The following is a 19360-nucleotide window of genomic DNA, read 5'->3' as shown; positions in this document are numbered from 1 at the left end:
CGGGTCTCTTTTTTTTTTCTCCGCTCCGTTCTTATCGGAATTACAAGTCTGACTTTGAATCGCGGCGGCGAGCAGATATTCCACTGAGAATCTCAATGCAGCTTCAGCGAGTGTGATGGAGGGACGCACTTTTCTGTGAGCTCACTGCCGGAGTTGCGACGTCTGTGTGTTGCAGATAGCCTGGGGCTAACAACAGCTCACATGTGTGTATGTGTGTGTGTGTGTGTGTGTGTTTGTGTCATGGGGGAGCTTTGCTTTCTGCATAACTGGGAAGGTTGGAGGGCGAGCAGACGAAAGTTGTAAATGGGAAGAAATAAAGCAGAACACAGACACACTGCTGCAGTGAGGAGATAAAGAGTGCAGCCTAGTCAGACAGCCGATACCAGAAATGTAAAGCCTTGCGTGCTTTGCATCCCCAATTCTATGTTTGTAGATTTTTTTAAGTCTATCTACTCTTTCTTTGGCACACTATTCATGCACGTTTTATTTTTTTACAAATGTTCTTTGTTGTTACGCCACTTATCGCGTCTTTTTAAGTGATTGTGTTTTACCATGTTGTGCCACAACAGAAAAGAGAAGACGCACAGGAAAAGATGCGCTACAATTAAGAGCAAGAAAAAGAGGCTTAAGTCAATAACTAAACGTCAGTAATAGTTTATTATCCGATTAAATGATTGCTTGATTCATTGTATTTCTGTTAGCCCGTTTTAGATTATTCTATTTGTTAGCATTAAGCTAGCAGACTCTCATTTGAAAACATTTATCCATCCGCCCATTTTCTATATCCGCTCATCCTCACTAGGGTCACTGGCTTGCTGGTGCCTATCCCAACTGTCTTTGGGCAGTAGATCAGGTACACCCTGGACTGGCTGCCAGCCAATCACAGGGCACACAGAGACAAACACTGACAATCACACCAAAGGACAATTTGGAGTGTCCAATACACCTGCCATGAATGTTTTTGGAATGTGGGAGGAGACCAGAATGCCCGCAGAAGACGTAAAAAAAAGTCTTACACTAAACATGAATAATTCTTGATGGGTTATTTGAATTTAAATTGTTTGACTGGTTGATTGATTGATGTTGTTCTTGTTGCTATTGTTATTTGATTGTAAAATGATTGATTGATGCCACTTTCTGTTAGCTCATCTATTAAGTCTCACATCATACTGTATGTTAGCATTGAACTAGCAGACTTGCATTAGAAAAAAAAGTATCAGCACCTAAATTTCAATAATAGACAAATGGCTATCCTAATAACCGTTAGCCATTCTATGAAATTCCACATAATATTAGCATTGAGCTAGCAGACATTTGTTAGAAAAAAACATAAGGCTAAGTTGAACATGTTTGTTGTTTAAATATGTAATGTTATATATGGTAGAGGCCCTTGACTTTGACACTTTCATCACCACACGCAACTTTTGTTGGTGGGAATTTTCTCCTTTTTTTTTGCTCAGTTCTTAACGGCATTACAAGTGTGACTTTGAATCGCAGAGGCAAGCAGACATTCCACTGAGAATCTCAATGCAGCTTCAGTAAGTGTCATGGAGGGACTCACTTTGATGTGAGTTTTACTGCTTGGGTTGTGAAATCTGTGTGTATTGCATTTGACACTTTATTGGAACAAAATCTTTTCCACACAAATCAGCGGTGAGTTTAATTTTTTGGGTAAATCAAAACATTTGTATGACAAATCAACTGAAGTGAATGCCAATTTAAAAAATACATACATTTCAGCACCTCCAAACACCAATAAAATGTGTTGTGACCATTTTTTTTTCAACAATAGAAATAGTACTCTCAAGTGTTTTATTTAAAAAAAAAAATACTGTAATATTATTATTATGGACAATGTAAATTATTAAAAAGCGCGTGCATCATGATTCCATGGTTTCATCCAATGCACATTGCCTATGTGTGTGTTTTATGTTTAGTTTCACAGTAAACTTCTACTGTTTGAATCACTTGGTATCTTCTTCGCAGATTTGCTTCGTTATAATGCAGATATTTCATGCCGACTCGAAATATGTACTTGCAAACAGAGACAAAAAAAAAAGTACAAATGACATTTAGCATGGAGAAAATCCTGCAAAATGGCTCACTCACAAATTTTACCACCCTATGCCACCAATAACTAATGAAGTGCACATCACAAAAACAAAAAAACTAAGCAAACAAAAATATTGATAATTGAAAACGAACAAAAATATTACCAAAGATGAAACGCATACAAAAACACAATATAAGAGTTGTTGTCATTTGCACTTCAGGGCAACCATGACCACCACCAAATTTGTATTTCTCATAAAGTACGAAATGGGATTATTACTTTTTGCCAACTCTGAGACAGAAAGATGCTGCCCATTTAACTCAGACCGCAATGTAGCTCAGCATAAAAGCTTGCAGCATGTTTGTCGGTACGACACGGGTTTCGACTCACGTCTTGGTTGCTCATGTCCCAGTATGGCCTTTCTCCATATGACACCACCTCCCACATAACGATGCCATAACTCCACACGTCACTCGCAGAGGTGAACTTCCTGAAGGCGATGGCCTCTGGCGCCGTCCACCGGATGGGAATTTTTCCTCCCTGCTCACACACGCACAAAAACAAACAAAGAGGGTGAAAGGTCACAACCCTACAAATACTAATAAGGATGTAGCAGCAGCCAGTCAGCATACATAAAGAAACACAATAATGGCACAATAATGCAAATATTAGCACATACACTATGAACAAAAATCTCTACACGAGCAAGGTAAATGAGCCTATTGAAGATTTTATTTCATTGACATTAAGATCTATATTTTAAGAACACATTTTGAAACCATTTAGGCAAGATGTTTATTGTCATGGTTTGTTGGGTTGTGGGTTTATTTTGAGGGGTTCTGTTTCTGTTTACGTTTATAGTTCCGGTTTCTGCCCCTGTCGCGTCTGCCTGCGTTAGTTTTGATTTAGTCCACCTGTCTGTTACCTGCGCCTCGTGTCCTCCAATCTGCTCCCTTTGCCTGTTGTCCCTGCCCAGCTGCCATGTGTTAGTTTGATTAGTTTGTGAATGTATTTAAGCCTAGGGTCTGTTACAGCCCGTGTCGGATCATTGTCTCTGTCACGTCATGTCATATTGTCTCTATCGTATTGTCTCGTAGTCCCGTCTTGCCCCGAGTCCCTCAGCTCCGTGTTTTCCTGCCAGCCTGTCCATAGTGTTTTGCTTTCTGTTTTGCCAGCCTGCCTGCGCCCTTAGTTCGAGTTTTTTGCCGTCCTGTTTTTCTCGCTTTTGTTCCCGTTCGTTTATAAATAAATGGATTTAATCAACCCCCTGTCCCGACGCTCCCCTGCTTTTGGGTCCTCCTCCTCCGCAACCACGCCGGCGTTCACACCCGCCGTGCACCCCCGTACCTGTCCCAGCGCCAAGGCGGCTACCCGTACCTGTCCCTGCGCCAAGGCGGCTACCTGTCCCTGCGCCAAGGCGGCTACCTGTCCCTGCGCCAAGGCGGCTACCCGCCCCTGTCCCAGCGCCAAGGCGGCAGACCGCCCCTGTCCCAGCGAGCCGGCGCCCGGCCTCTGCGAACCCTGCGAGCCGGTCCCCGGTCTCTGCGAACCCTGCGAGCCGGTCCCCGGCCTCTGCGAACCCTGCGAGCCGGTCCCCGGCCTCTGTGAACCCTGCGAGCCGGCGCCCGGCCTCTGTGACCCCTGCGAGCCGGCGCCCGGCCTCTGTGACCCCTGCGAGCCGGCGCCCGGCCTCTGTGACCCCTGCGAGCCGGTCCCCGGCCTCTGTGACCCCTGCGAGCCGGTCCCCGGCCTCTGTGACCCCTGCGAGCCGGACCCCGGCCTCTGTGACCCCTGCGAGCCGGACCCCGGCCTCTGTGACCCCTGCGAGCCGGACCCCGGCCTCTGTGACCCCTGCGAGCCGGACCCCGGCCTCTGTGACCCCTGCGAGCCGGACCCCGGCCTCTGTGACCCCTGCGAGCCGGACCCCGGCCTCTGTGACCCCTGCGAGCCGGACCCCGGCCTCTGTGACCCCTGCGAGCCGGACCCCGGCCTCTGTGACCCCTGCGAGCCGGACCCCGGCCTCTGTGACCCCTGCGAGCCGGACCCCGGCCTCTGTGACCCCTGCGAGCCGGACCCCGGCCTCTGTGACCCCTGCGAGCCGGACCCCGGCCTCTGTGACCCCTGCGAGCCGGACCCCGGCCTCTGTGACCCCTGCGAGCCGGACCCCGGCCTCTGTGACCCCTGCGAGCCGGACCCCGGCCTCTGTGACCCCTGCGAGCCAGACCCCGGCCTCTGTGACCCCTGCGAGCCGGACCCCGGCCTCTGTGACCCCTGCGAGCCGGACCCCGGCCTCTGTGACCCCTGCGAGCCGGACCCCGGCCTCTGTGACCCCTGCGAGCCGGACCCCGGCCTCTGTGCACCCTGCGAGCCGGACCCCGGCCTCTGTGCACCCTGCGAGCCGGACCCCGGCCTCTGTGCACCCTGCGAGCCGGACCCCGGCCTCTGTGCACCCTGCGAGCCGGACCCCGGCCTCTGTGCACCCTGCGAGCCGGACCCCGGCCTCTGTGCACCCTGCGAGCCGGACCCAGGCCTCTGTGCACCCTGCGAGCCGGACCCCAGGCTCTGTGAACCCTGCCCGTCTGCCTCCCAAGCCAGTCGCCCGTCTGCCTCCCAAGCCAGTCGCCCGTCTGCCTCCCAAGCCAGTCGCCCGTCTGCCTCCCAAGCCAGTCGCCCGTCTGCCTCCCAAGCCAGTCGCCCGTCTGCCTCCAAAGCCAGTCGCCCGTCTGACTCCAAAGCCAGTCGCCCGTCTGCCTCAGTCATCCCAAGTCAGTCTCCTGGCATCCCCGCCGTTTCTGATTGGCCCCCAGTGGCCGTCTCTGTCCAGCCTGCCGTTCCCAGTGCTGCCAGCCACGGTGCCGCAGCCTCAGCCTGTTGAGCCACGAGCCACGGCGCCTCAGCCTCCTGAGCCGCCAGCCTCTGCGCCGCTGCCTCAGCCTCCTGAGCCACCAGCCACGGCGCCGCAGCCTCAGCCTGTTGAGCCACCAGCCACGGCGCCTCAGCCTCCTGAGCCGCCAGCCTCTGCGCCGCTGCCACAGCCTCCTGAGCCGCCAGCCTCGGCGCGGCAGCCGCAGTCGCCTGAGCTGTCAGCCATGCCACCATTGCCGCAGACGACAGAGATGCCAGACGGTTCCCCGTGGTCGCCCCTGTCCCAGGTCAGTCTTGTGCTCTCACTCGTGTCTGTGGTCTGCACCCAGTGGCTGTTCCCTGACGGCGTCCAGCCGACGCCTCCGCACCTGCCTGACGGCGTCCAGCCGACGCCTCCGCACCGGCCTGACGGCGTCCAGCCGACGCCTCCGCACCGGCCTGACGGCGTCCAGCCGACGCCTCCGCACCGGCCTGACGGCGTCCAGCCGACGCCTCCGCTCGGGCCTGACTGCGTCCAGCCGACGCCTCCGCTCTGGCCTGACTGCGTCCAGCCGACGCCTCCGCTCTGGCCTGACTGCGTCCAGCCGACGCCTCCGCTCTGGCCTGACTGCGTCCAGCCGACGCCTCCGCTCTGGCCTGACTGCGTCCAGCCGACGCCTCCGCTCTGGCCTGACTGCGTCCAGCCGACGCCTCCGCTCTCGCCTGACGGCGTCCAGCCGACGTCTCCGCTCTCGCCTGACGCCGCCCTGCTGACGTCTCCGCTCTCGCCTGACGCCCCGCCTGCCGATCTTCAGGGGCAACCGGGATACAAGCCTACCTGGGGTGGCTTGCTGTTCGCCATCGGGCGCCCAGGTCGCCCGCCTGACTCGGCCCGCCGGGCACATCTGCTCTGGCGTCCTGGCCGCCCGCCTGATTCGTCTCGCCGGGCGCCTCTTGTCTGGCGTCCGGGCCGCCCACCTGACTCGGCCCGCCGGGCACATCTGCTCTGGCGTCCTGGCCGCCCGCCTGATTCGCCTCGCCGGGCGCCTCTTGTCTGGCGTCCGGGCCGCCCACCTGATTCGCCCCGCAGGGCACCTTTCGTCTGGCGACCGGGTCGCCCGCCTGACTCGCTCTGGCGACCGGGTCGTCCTCTGGACTTTCCCCCTCGGGTGCATCCCGTTTGGCACCAGGGGTGCCTTTGGACTGTTTTTGTTTTTCTCCTGTGCCCTCCTCCGGTCCCCCTTCCGCCCACCCTGCCTCGGTTTTGTTTGCTTGTCGGTTTGTTTTGGGACGTCTGGGATCCGTCCCTTGAGAGGGGGGTTCTGTCATGGTTTGTTGGGTTGTGGGTTTATTTTGAGGGGTTCTGTTTCTGTTTACGTTTATAGTTCCGGTTTCTGCCCCTGTCGCGTCTGCCTGCGTTAGTTTTGATTTAGTCCACCTGTCTGTTACCTGCGCCTCGTGTCCTCCAATCTGCTCCCTTTGCCTGTTGTCCCTGCCCAGCTGCCATGTGTTAGTTTGATTAGTTTGTGAATGTATTTAAGCCTAGGGTCTGTTACAGCCCGTGTCGGATCATTGTCTCTGTCACGTCATGTCATATTGTCTCTATCGTATTGTCTCGTAGTCCCGTCTTGCCCCGAGTCCCTCAGCTCCGTGTTTTCCTGCCAGCCTGTCCATAGTGTTTTGCTTTCTGTTTTGCCAGCCTGCCTGCGCCCTTAGTTCGAGTTTTTTGCCGTCCTGTTTTTCTCGCTTTTGTTCCCGTTCGTTTATAAATAAATGGATTTAATCAACCCCCTGTCCCGACGCTCCCCTGCTTTTGGGTCCTCCTCCTCTGCAACCATGCCGGCCTCCTCAACCGCCGTACTCCCCCGTGACAGTTTATATGTTTTCACAAAGCCTCCCAGGTCCAATTTCTGTATTAAAGTTTGCTGAAATGTAATAATATAAAACTCATTTTACTGACATTCAAGAAATATTAAGTAGCTGAAAAATGCATTCCTTTAAAACATCAGTCTTAGTGTATTACTGGTAAACTAACTTTACATTTCACATTTTACATTTCTCTTTTTGCATCTCTCTTTAAAATGCATTGGCCATCATTTTCTGAAGCTTATTTTCCACCTTGTCTCAGACCACTATCTTAATTAAACACTTTCAGAATAATATAATAGTCTTGATTGAATGGGCTTTTAAAATATTTGAAGTGACCTTGACTTTTTTGTTTCTCACCAAACAATACATATCTAATTCCATTACCATCGGGAAATTTTCTCCTGACAAAACCTCAGTAAATCGTAAGCCACAAACGACTCACCAGTGAGCTTGTATAAGTGGGGTCAGCCGAAGTGTCATCCAAAAAGCGTGACAGACCGAAGTCTGAGACCTTGCACACCAAGTTGCTGTTGACCAGGATATTGCGGGCGGCAAGGTCCCTGTGGACGTAGTTCATGTCCGACAGGTACTTCATTCCTGCAGCGATGCCGCGTAGCATCCCCACCAGTTGAGTCACCGTGAAGCGGCCGTCGTTCAGCTGAGGGCACAAGAGGATGGTGCTTGATTAGAGGAGAGGAAAGCACAACAAATAAAAAAAGGGATGCTAGGCTACGCTGCGATAAAAAGAAAATAGCTGAATATGGTCGAGGAATACATTTGAGACGACCGGTCAGTCACTGACGCCACATAGACACGACAGCTGTCATAATGCTTCGTGACAGTCACTGACAGCTGACCTTTTATGTGCATTCTGTCCAATTAGATGTCGAATCAGGCTCTTCACAATAATAATACAAAATGGAGGCTGAATTAATGACAACATTCTCTTGTTAAACCATACAGTGTCTGCAGCGGCAAGGGATTTTAAGTTGCAACATGTTTGCACTGAGTTCCAATGAAAGTACCCAAACTAAGTGTAGTCATAGTCGTCATTATTATAATTATTGTAACATCCATGCTAATTCCACTTATCCCATCTATGGCCTTTCTCATATCGTTAGCATTAAGAAAGCAGACTATTGTTAAAAATTGTATAGTTTGGCTGAACATTCTGGTGTTCAATTAGTTGTTCAATACTCTTGTTTTACAGGCGGGTGTTACAATAAAATGTCAATGGGAAGTGACAGAGAGCCTGAAGCTTGCACTCTGGGTCTCTTATTCGGAGAAATGTAGAATTGGAATGTTTGAAGAGGTGCTAAGTAACACCTTAATGTTGATTTAATCATTTGAAGCGCATTTTAACCCTTACACTACCCCCCCCCCCCCCCCCCAAAAAAAAAAAAAAATGTAATGCATATATTATTCTTTTAAAAGTCTAGGTACTTGGAAAGTCTGTTTAAAAATTCCCACTTCCATTTCCACCAAGAAATACCACTGGGACTGTATTCTCCCTACCAGGATACCAAAAACGTGCTAGAAAAGTGAAAAGAATCACCAAACACCTACAATACATACTAAACAGTGTAATGTTTAGTAGCATACATATATACAGAGTACTAGATGGTTAATTCACGAGGTTATACAACGTAAGCTATCTTGTTGACACTCGACCCAGCACAGGCTTGTTGTATATGGAAAAGTTGCTAAATTCCACAAGAATCTGTAGATGGGTGTGTAATGAACTGCTGGGATGCCATTTCATCTAATTGTTACCATTCCTACATCCACTGCAATTTTTTTTTGAAAAGCTGTCAGACGCATCGTCCCAATGGGAGTGAAAGGGTTAAATGTGCTTACAGCATGTGGGAGAAGCCAAATTACATTTAAACTGTTTTTGTTTTAACACTGTTCTTTCTATACCACACATTTTCACCTTTACGATGGGAGGTTTGGAACTATATCACCGCACCACACATGAAAAACCGGACTGAACTATAAAATAGTATTTTAGAACTGTTGTCATCATGAATTTCTTAGGAATATTTCATCCCAACAGCACGGGTTAGTGCTTCGTATATCTATCTGCCTCACAGTTCTGAGCCTCTACATTTTAATCTGGATCTTCCAGAGTGGAATTTGCATGTTGTCTATTTGTCCACTTGTGGAGCACTAAAAAATCTCCCCTAACTCTGGGAGATTTTTTTAAAACCTTTGAACTGCCCATTTGTGTGAATGTTAACGTTAATGTTTTTGGCTATATGTATTCTGTAATTGGGTTACGACCAGCTGAGCGTCCCTTGTTCGCTTGCCTGCCACCCAATCAGCTGGGATAGGCTCCATCTTGCCTTCCACCCTATAATGCAAATATTTCACCTTGAATGTTGCTAAGGAATGCCCAGATTTCAAATGGCAAAGCCTGATACAAAATCAACTTTGTTTTCTGTTCTATTTATATACAGTATAACTTTTCAAACCAAACTGAGACAAACTCAAAATTTGCAAGGGCTCAGCACTCTATTTGGTCTATGAATGAAACCGAAATTACACCCGAGGTATGTCAATACTGAATTGAGTTTAAAAATAGCATTCCTTTAAGGCCGAAACAGCACATTTAGATTTGTAGTGTCTTCATTAAAGTCGAATGCAACACAGCTGTTTTTGAATGTTAATCATAAAACATCAACATAATTTCTGCTTTTGTTTCCACTTATACCACTTATAAATGTGGCTTTCAAAATCTGAGTCCTTTTGAGCCACAATTAGTGTGGCAGTGTAACCAGAGGGTTTTTTTTTTTTTTTTTTTTTTTTTAATGGTAGGACATGTCACTCAGAACAATAACCACAGGGAGGAGCAAACTCTGAGTCGACATCCATTTTTCTATAAACAACATGATTTCTATCAAACGAAGGCATGCTTTGCTAATTGTATTGACTGCTCCAGAAACATTTTCTGAACATGAACACATTTCAAACAGAAGCAACACAAACATGCCATTTTGTCCAGATGCTAAAAAACAATAATTGGACTCTTTCTATCAGTGATTTTAATGAGTAATGGCCACAGGAACATTTAAAAGCGCATGTTTACATGCCGTTTAATGTGCAGCGCCTGATTAATTATACAGCTAGCCAATTGATGGATGTGCATGTGGCTGTAATAAATATCTGGTGGCTCGTTCAGTAAGACCAAAACAGGATTTTAAAAGTCATAACATGAAGTTAATCTGCTCCTGCAGAGATGAAACAACTTATACCGTATTATTCAATATTGGACGCACAGTATCAACATACAGTATCCTGTAGGTAATGAAAAAGACCAACTGACTACCATAAACCAGTTTTTCTTTTAAATAAAAGGGAGAGTTAATACCAAACCAATTCAAGACGAAATATAAAAAACACATTTTAATTGGTTGCAAGGATGAAAGATGAGTGTTGCTCATATCTATTCCTTTCTATTTGGTATTGGCTGAATGTTGCGTTTTTGTTTGCTTTCATTGCCAATTTATAATTAGGATGTCTATGTTTCATTTGTCTATTATTATTATTATTATTACTACTACTATTATTACTACTACTACTACTAGTACTACAGTGGTATGACTACTTACAAAATTAATTTTTTTCAGCAATAATTTTGTAACGTAAATAGAGGCGCTTTTACATGTAAAATAGCCTAATCCGTTCCAGCTTGAGTGCTACACTCATACAGTAGGTGGCTGAATGCATCTAACTATTGGTTGCAATCTGCCATTAAGTGAAAAGAAGAACACGCTCAATGGAGTACACAGGAGAAATACATGATGGTCCAATTACTTTTAAATCATCTTTGTGGCAACATTTTGGTTGTGCAATCGAGGAAAAGGATGGTAACACATTGACTGACAAAGACAGTTTGCAAAAAAAGGAATATGCCATGCACCACATCTAACACGTACTGTATGCAAAGGGATTGGCAGATTACCACCAAACCCTGAAGCTAGCCACATCTTCAAAAACACCTTCTACAAGCAAGCTACAATGAGAAATGCTTTTGCATCACCACTGGACCCACCAAGTGTGAGAGCTACCAAAACAACACAAGATGGTATGTACATGGTGCTCGCTTTGAAGACATTTTTGATGGGGGAAGGCAGTGGATTTCAGCGGCTAATTGACACCCATGACTGCAGTATGAGATCCCGTCATGACATCACTTTAATCGCACAGTAGTTCAAATTCTCAAGAAAACCAAAGCGTAAGTCTTTGATGCCATGAAAGATGCAAGCAACTTTGCCATTGCGACTTATTTCTTTGCTTGCTGCGATTTCAAAAGTTTACCTTTGCATCCCTTCGATATCAGTTGGCAGTGAGCATGTCACTATTTGCATTCATATTTTTTCTTTAATATTTGGGACTTTAAACATGATTATTTTCGTTACATGTTCAACCAGGAAAGACTTCAGCTGCAACTTTTCTTGAAGCATTATGTGAAGAGAAAGTATTTTATTTGGTTCAACTATTCTGAGAGAGCTCAGCTGAATAATTTGTTATTGCAGCAGCATACGGAAAAACTTTAGTTTATTGCAGCCTGCTCAATAAAAATGTATCATTTTGAAATGAGAAAGTTTATACTAGCAATATATTTTTTTTTATTTAAAAAAATTGCAAAAATCTCATCATACCTCGTTCTTGTGGACTCTATCTTGTGATATCCCATCTCGTGGGATTTGTATCTCATCCCATACCAATTAGCTAATGTCAATGTTGAATTTAAGTTCTATGGGGAGAACTGTTGGTGGAAACATGTATTGATGAAAAGTCCAAGACCACAGTAAACATAAGTGCAAAGAATTCGTTCTCTCGTTTGTGGAAAAAGCCGCCATAAATTATGAAATTCAATTATAAAAATGGATCAAAAACAGCAACAAATACATATTGAAATAAGCAGCTCCAAAAGCAAAGGGGGAACTGCGGATTGTGAAGGCGTATTGCATTACAGACTTGTTTGAGCCAGCGAATTCTAAAACAGAATTTAAAAACATCCTGAATTTCCTCACTATTTTTCATTATGAAAGGAGGAAGCAAATGTGTCATATGTATCCTTACTCGGGACATTGTGTTTGAAAATGTGGGAATCTCACTGTAAAAATTCCATAATTAATATCACAAAGATGATGATGAAAAGATGATCTTAAAATTGGAGTTGGAAAGCTGACAGACCTTTGTGTTCAATATCTTCACTCGATACATGAATACGTTTTTGTGTGCTGAAAGTAATGCATTCTGGGAAAATGAGTTGTTGCGGGGTAGATTCAGTGAAGGAATGTGGAATGAGAGAAAAGTTTTCATGTTTAAAATAATCCACATAATTATCTCAGCACTACACAGTTAGTGGAGGTAATTGAAGGTCTGAGAACTGATTCACCAAACACATTAAGAACTCCATTTTAGCCTAACCTTCTCTCAGTGTAACCATGCCTGTTTTTATGAGATGTAAATGACACATAATAGCCCCCGCACAGTTGTAAATGTATTGTACGACGCCTCATTTCTCATCTTGCCTTTGTTCGGCAGTTTGCGTGGGCGGGGGTGGCGCAAAGCGAAAAACTCTGATCACTAATGTGTTCTGTAGTTGCGCAAAGACTCCGGGAATACATTGAAGCGTGTGCTCAGAGGCAACAGTTTTCCACCTGGAGTTTGCAAGTTGAAAAAAGAGTGTCAGCATCAGTTAGGAGCGTCAAACGGAGACACTGTGTCTGTCTACAAACGTTAGATTGCACATTTAATCTCTATCACTCAGCAAGTCAACGCCTCGGGCTGTTTTATGGAGCGTAAAACATTGCCATAACCCGAGGGTGTCGTGAGAGTCTGTCAGTGTGTGTGTGCCATTTTGGCATGTTTTGAGTGACTGTTGTTCAAAAGAGGAATGGTGGAAGAGTGGTTATCACATCTGCCTCACAGTTCAGAGCTCTGAGTTCAATACCAGCTCGCTCTGCCCTTCCTGTCTGGTTTGCATGTTCTCCCCATGCCCATGTGGGTTCTTCCTCCTGCATTCCATAAACATGCATGACAGGTGCACTGTCCTGAGGTGCATGCATGGTTGTTCTCTGTGTGCCCTGCAATTGGCTAGTGGTCAGTTCGCGCTCTTCTCTGCCTACTGCCCGAAGACAGCTGGGATAGGCACCAGCATGCCAGCGACTCTAGTGAGGATAAGTGGCTATAGACAATGGATGGATGGGTGGATGGATGTTGTTCAAAAGGTAAAAGGCTCTCATGTGCACAGAGAAAACACTCTCTCACACCAAAGAAAGTCCAAACCCCGTAAATCATTCGATCATACCAAGAAAACCTCACCTCCCACTCACAGAGAACATTCTCACACATTTGAAATAAAAACCTTCACAGAGAAAACTCTCACAATCACACTCCCAAAACTCTCACACACACCAAAGCACCTATCAGTGGCATATAAAAAGTATTTATTTCACTCCTAAATAATGGTAAATGGACTTTCACTTATATAGCGCTTTTCTACCTTAGGTACTCAAAGCGCTTTACACTAACTAGTCATTTACCTACTGATGACGCAGCATCAGGAGCAACTGGGGGTTCAGTGTCTTGCTCAAGGACACTTAGACATGGTCTTGATGGTCGGGGGATCGAACCCACGGCCTTTCGGCTGGGAGACGACCACTCTACCACTAAGCCATGCCGCCCCATAAATAATGTTTTAATTGCACCAAAAAAAAACTTCAGTACCCTCTCACAAAATAAAAAAACTCACAAAAAAATCTTTCATGCATACCAGTTTTCACGTTCATGAAAAACTCACGTGAAAAAACTCTCACACACAATATAAAAACATACCACAAAAGCGCTAAAATGAAAAAATGATTTGGCATTCATCCAAAAAAATCTCACCCAAAAATAATCTCGCACTCACAAGAAAACACAAATGCTCACACACCCTTAAAATCGCATGCGCCTTTCATACAAACAACTCTCAAATAAATAAAACATGTCACACTCACCAAAAGTCTCACATTAAGTAAAACTACTCATAGTAAAAAATGACTTCTTAAACCCACCAAAACACCCCAAAAAAGCCTCAAACACACCCAAAATTCTCTCATTGACCAAGCGCCTCTCTAAAACGCAAAAGAATTACAGATACAAAATGCACCTGAAAAAGTCACACAGGAAATCACTTAAGCTCACGCCCCCCCAAAAATGTATGCACAAAAAAGTGTAAAACACCCTCAAAAATCTCATACCACCAAAACATGGCTGACTCACTCAAAAAAAAAAACATTCACCATATCAAACCTTTCACGTAAAAACGTAAACATAAACTTCATAAATTCACACTCACTAAAATATAACTCAATCAAAAGCGTTTTTCTGTATTTAATTTCCTGCAACTGAGGCAATTTTTGGCCTACAGGACACCCCATTAATCAGCTCCGCTTGTTACAAAGAAGATGATCTTTCAGTTTGAGCACTTCATGGCAGACTTACCCGCAGAAAAGAATCAAGCGCGCCATTCTCCATGAATTCTGTGATGATAAGGACGGGACAGCTCCGTGTCAGCACGCCCTCCAGGCGGATGACGTTGGGATGGTCGAACTGGCCCATGATGGAGGCCTCGGCCAGGAAGTCCCGCCTCTGACGCTCCGTGTAGCCCGCTTTCAGTGTCTTGATGGCCACCACCATCTCCCTGCGGCCGGCTTGCTTAAGCCGCCCTCGACACACCTCTCCGAACTCACCTGGAGTGATGCAAGGGGTGTGGCCAAAAAAGGGGTGTGGGGGACGGAGCGAGGGGGTGAAGGAGGTGAGGAAAAGGGTCAAGTGAGTTGAGGAAAGAAAAGGAGGACACGCTGGAGCCAGTGTGAGGGGAGACAGGGACTTTGGACTAATTTCAGTGAGCTAAGCTAAATGTGGGGGTCAAAAAATAGCAGTGGTGGGCCAGTCTGTATGGAAAACTGTTCTTTTGTTGGTCACAGTTTTGTGCAGTCAACGAGCAAAACAAGTGTGTAGCTTGCGTAAAATCTGATTCACTGCCGTAGGCATTTGTTTGTCAAATGGAATCCAACTGTTTACTTCCTCAGACAAACATAATCATCGAAATCATTTTCAATGTGCAGACTCGGAAGACAGACCCAGTTTGACTATGAAAATCAGATTTGTAAAGCACTGTAATTAAGAACAGATCCCTGTAGATGGCGTCGCATTGCTTTGGATTTCAAATTAGCGAAGCGTTTAAAATGAAAATAAAGATTAGGCAGGGAATCTGTCATGCCGATTATGAGGGAGAGAAATGCCAAACGGATGAAAGCAGGCTTGTTAGCATTCAACCGTTTTAAAGCAGATCATCTTCTTGATTATTTCATTAAAAATTCCTGAAAACCCCCTTCACAGACCCACAACTCTGTTTCCTTTCTTTTAGGAAGCTCCATTTGTTAATACTATCTTTAATGAAATTGTTGTGTTTTAAGCACACACATAATATCAGCCATTCAGCCACGAGGTTGTGCCTCAAAACAGCAAACGAATGCGTGATGTCAAGACAGTCTTTACATGTCAGTGTTTAAGTGCGGCAACAGTTGAAATAATGCTATGGTATACATCCATTTTGCAATACCTGAATTTGATATTTGTCTTTTTTTTTAAATTGGAAATGATCGCAAACTTGTGATGTTCTTTATTTTTAAGGGGGTCAGCCATTGCAACACGGCATGCAACCGCAAGAAAGCTTTGCGTAAAAAACATTGGCGCAAGCATGGTTCCGGCGGAGCTTCAGGGCAGTTATTTTCACTCGACCTATTTTTAGTCGACCACACGTACGTTCAACTCCTGCCATGCGGTTAGACAACCTCTCACATATCTATAAATGATTATTTTGCCATCAAAAGCCTTTTCTCAGTTTTCTTTGCTTGTTTGTTGTTTTCTTTTTGAGCTGACAAAAACAAAATATATTAGTGTCAAAGTCACTGCTTTGCTTGATGTTTCCTCTCACTAAAAACTCCACTTTTGCTCAGAAATGGGATTTCAAAGGGAAAAAAAGCAAGGGAACCTTTGTTTTTCTGGTGAAGCGTGTCTGTCTTTCATTAGGTCATTTTTTTTGCTTTTGTAAGAACAGTCAAAAAGGTGTAAAGAAGCTGGCTGGCAATATGGGGAACTATTTTGAAATAGGCTGGCAGTGAATGATTTCATAGATAACGTCTGGTATAATGTATAATCTACTTTATTTACAATTTTTTCCCCAAGATTTGTCAGTTATTGGACAAAAAACTGTTTCTGAACTGCCTCAGAGGACTTACTTGGCAACGTTCTGTGCTGTTATATTGCTCTGTTGTGACTTGATAGTGATGGTATTAAAAAGTGGATTAAGTCGGTCAGACCACTGAAGACTTAAGCAACAATTGCATTGACCGCCACTGCGAAACCTGAGATTCTACTCAGGCAAGTGATCAAAGGGTAAAGATGTCAGGGTGCGAAGGGATGGCTGGTCGTGATCGAGTGTGCAGTCTGGGAGTAGTGTAGGGACAGTGTGGACGGGTGAGGAACTTGGGTGCTCTGCATGTGGGGCCTGAGTCCAAACATTTACAAAAAGCATAGAGAAGGAGAAGAAACGGAAGAGATAATAGTCCATCATAGTCATTCAGAGGTGAAATAAGGATAAAACATGCTGCCGGAGAGGAACAAAAACAGATTGAAAGGGAAAGAAGATATTCACCTGAATCCGTCCCTTCCCACCCACATATCTCACGCATGCACACTCAGAATCTAAAGGCCTTTTTTTGCCTTAAAGGCCATCACACTGAACAAACTCGAGGACTTGATGGCACACTCCTGTTCAGATGAATCATTAATGAATGCGACACATTTGGCCGTCCCTTTCGGACAAAAGCAGCAGAGCTATTCACCTGCGCCGATGACTTCTTCAATCTTTATGCAGGAGATGTCGATTTCTTTGGCAAACTCGTGGATGGCGTCGTTGGGGTCTTCATAGGTGAAAGGGTCAATGTATACTTTTACACCTGGTGAAACTGAGATGGAGATGTAGGAAAAAACATAAGATTTAATCAGCAGCTCAATTTTAAACATCACGATCATTTCCATACACACACACACACACACACACACACACACATATATATATATATATATATATATATATATATATATATATATATATATATATATATATATATATATATATATATATATATACAGGCATGGTATCAATACTGAAGTCGATATGTATTGTATAGCTCTAATAAGATATATATATATATATATATATATATATATATATATATATATATATATATATATATATATATATATATATATATATATATATATATATATATATATATATATATATATATATATACAGGCATGGTATCAATACTGAAGTCGATATGTATTGTATAGCTCTAATAAGAATAAACCATATTTGAATGATTAATAACAAAAATCTGGTAAAATGAGGCTTCACCAACATGAAAAATCAAGCTGTTATTGTCTAACACTCAGCTGTCAACCAAACAGAATTAGAATTAGAATAGAAAGATGGAAGCTATTATGCCTAATATCTTTCTAATGCCTTTACATATCTATTGAAGAGCAAAAATATATCCCCTTGAAGGGCCTGGTGGCTGGAACAAATCCTACCAGGTTGTCACAGGGGTTTTCCACGCTGTGACAACGAGGCGTTCTAAAATGACCACACTCACGCCAAGCCCCGTGCACATGTCAGAGGTTTTCATAATTCTTCGCTCTATATCGGCCATGGCAGTTTATGATTCAGAGAAGTTGCATTTTCTGTGGTGTAGGCAAATGCCATATTACCCCTGATGCAAAGAAAAGATGCTCAGGCTTTTATAGTGGGGAATGGGTGACTCATGCCAGAAAAATCAGGAAAAGTGAGATAGGGAAAAGTCGTTTAATGCTGTATCTCCACAATTCAGGATGTGATGAGCATCACATTTGACACATATACAAACAGCAAACAATACAAATGAGATCCGATACAAAAAAAATGTGCCTTTTCAAAGATAACAATGCTCAGTTTTGGATGACTCTGTGAGTGAGATATTTATGTCACAATATGTTCATTATAAGTTGGACTTTTTGTTTCTCTTCCGTATTTTACTTATCTAGCAACAGCGGATGTTCTATGATGAATGAGGCAAGGCATTTCTTTACCAGGACATTCATCACAAAAGGATCATTATAAGAATGATTAGACCTCTGACAGTGACAGTTTCCATTGTATCAATAATTGTCTTCTCCTCAAGTTTTTGTCCTTCTGCAATTGTCAAGCACTTTACACCATTCCATAGTGAAAATGTTCATCTCATACAGGACCTCTTCCTTCCTAGTTTTCTAACAATGCCAAAAAAAAGCAATTGCAATGTATGGAGGTGATTTCCAAATTCATGTTAGCTTTCCAGAATAACTGTTCAACAGATTCAAACTATTCAGACTCAAACCTTCAATTCAAGCTCATTGGCGAGAATGGAAACTAACTTTCATGTTCCAAATATTCCTAAAGACATTTTGCAGCGCTACCTCCTCATCAACGGTTTTCAACCGATTCAAACCAATTTCACCTTTAGCTTGAAAAAAAAATCCCATTGAAATAAATGAAGACATTTTCCAGATTAAAGGCATTCTTCTACATTTTTCTGATTTGTTATAAGATTCAAACTATTACAATTGAAATATCTTGAGTTCAATTGTGACCCTAACCCTAACTACTTTTAACGTTGCAAAAATGTCCTCATTTTTCTGTATTTTTAAATCTTCCTTTCATGTTTTATCAATCAATTCAAACCAATGTAATACCTAAAAGTCTTTCATTCCACATTTTGATTAAATCTAGAGCATTTTACTTTAGCGTCAGCTCTTCAGCAGTCACATTCACTTTCAAAAATTGCATTCTCTAGTTTTAAAACTTAACATTATTGTTATTCATTTTACACATGACCATGATGCAAACCAGGGCTGATTTGAGGATGAAAGCACCCCTGAGTTGTACAGATGAATATCACCTACTAAAGACATCAGCCCATCTCCAATAATGAAAATGAAAGTTGTACTGCTGTCATGCCAGAGTCCAAATTAAATTGCTGTCTTCTGGTAAATGTTTAAAGGGCACCTTAATAGCATATTTAAATTCAGTTAACATCGGAAGAAAAACAACGCACAGCAAAACATTGTTGAGACTGAATAGAGGGGATTGTGCATAGGCAAAACTTGTTTCCTGCCTGGGCCAGGTGACTTTATTGAATCAAGTGGTTAACAGTACAGGCATGACCAATAAATCAAAAGCTGCAGAACACATCAACTTACTGTATTGCTGCAGTTTTTCTGTGTACTCCAGTTCAGAGCCACTGCGCTGCTTCCTGTAAACAAAGTCACATTAACATTGATTATGCTTGACTTTTTCCAGGTATGCATTTTATTGCTATCAGATAAATCCACCCAACAACTCTATTATTTGCTTCAAGACTGGCTCCATTTTGGAGGATAAGCGTACACTCAGTCAATAAAGGCATTTACTGGATGGATGTAAACTTTGTAGTAGACTAGAAGATTTGT

At 44.2% G+C, this 19360-nt stretch overlaps 1 protein-coding gene across 1 annotated transcript in view; it reads right to left on the bottom strand.

Moving 5' to 3' along the window:
* LOC148415003 (ephrin type-B receptor 3-like) overlaps positions 1-19360 on the bottom strand; it is a 69669-nt gene that overhangs the window by 12219 nt on the left and 38090 nt on the right. Inside the window, exons 9-13 of the mRNA XM_088428847.1 lie at positions 19112-19164; positions 16675-16797; positions 14267-14514; positions 7209-7424; positions 2444-2593 (exon numbers count right to left, since the gene is read on the bottom strand). Of these exons, the coding sequence (XP_088284973.1) occupies positions 2444-2593; positions 7209-7424; positions 14267-14514; positions 16675-16797; positions 19112-19164 (790 nt within the window). The remainder of the gene's footprint in view (positions 1-2443; positions 2594-7208; positions 7425-14266; positions 14515-16674; positions 16798-19111; positions 19165-19360) is intronic.

This window comes from Hippichthys cyanospilos, chromosome 12 (assembly GCF_059441005.1).
Source record: "Hippichthys cyanospilos isolate Australia breed blue-spotted pipefish chromosome 12, RoL_Hcya_1.0, whole genome shotgun sequence".
Taxonomy (NCBI): Eukaryota; Metazoa; Chordata; class Actinopteri; order Syngnathiformes; family Syngnathidae; genus Hippichthys; species Hippichthys cyanospilos.
This window is presented reverse-complemented; position numbering and strand designations above follow the sequence as displayed.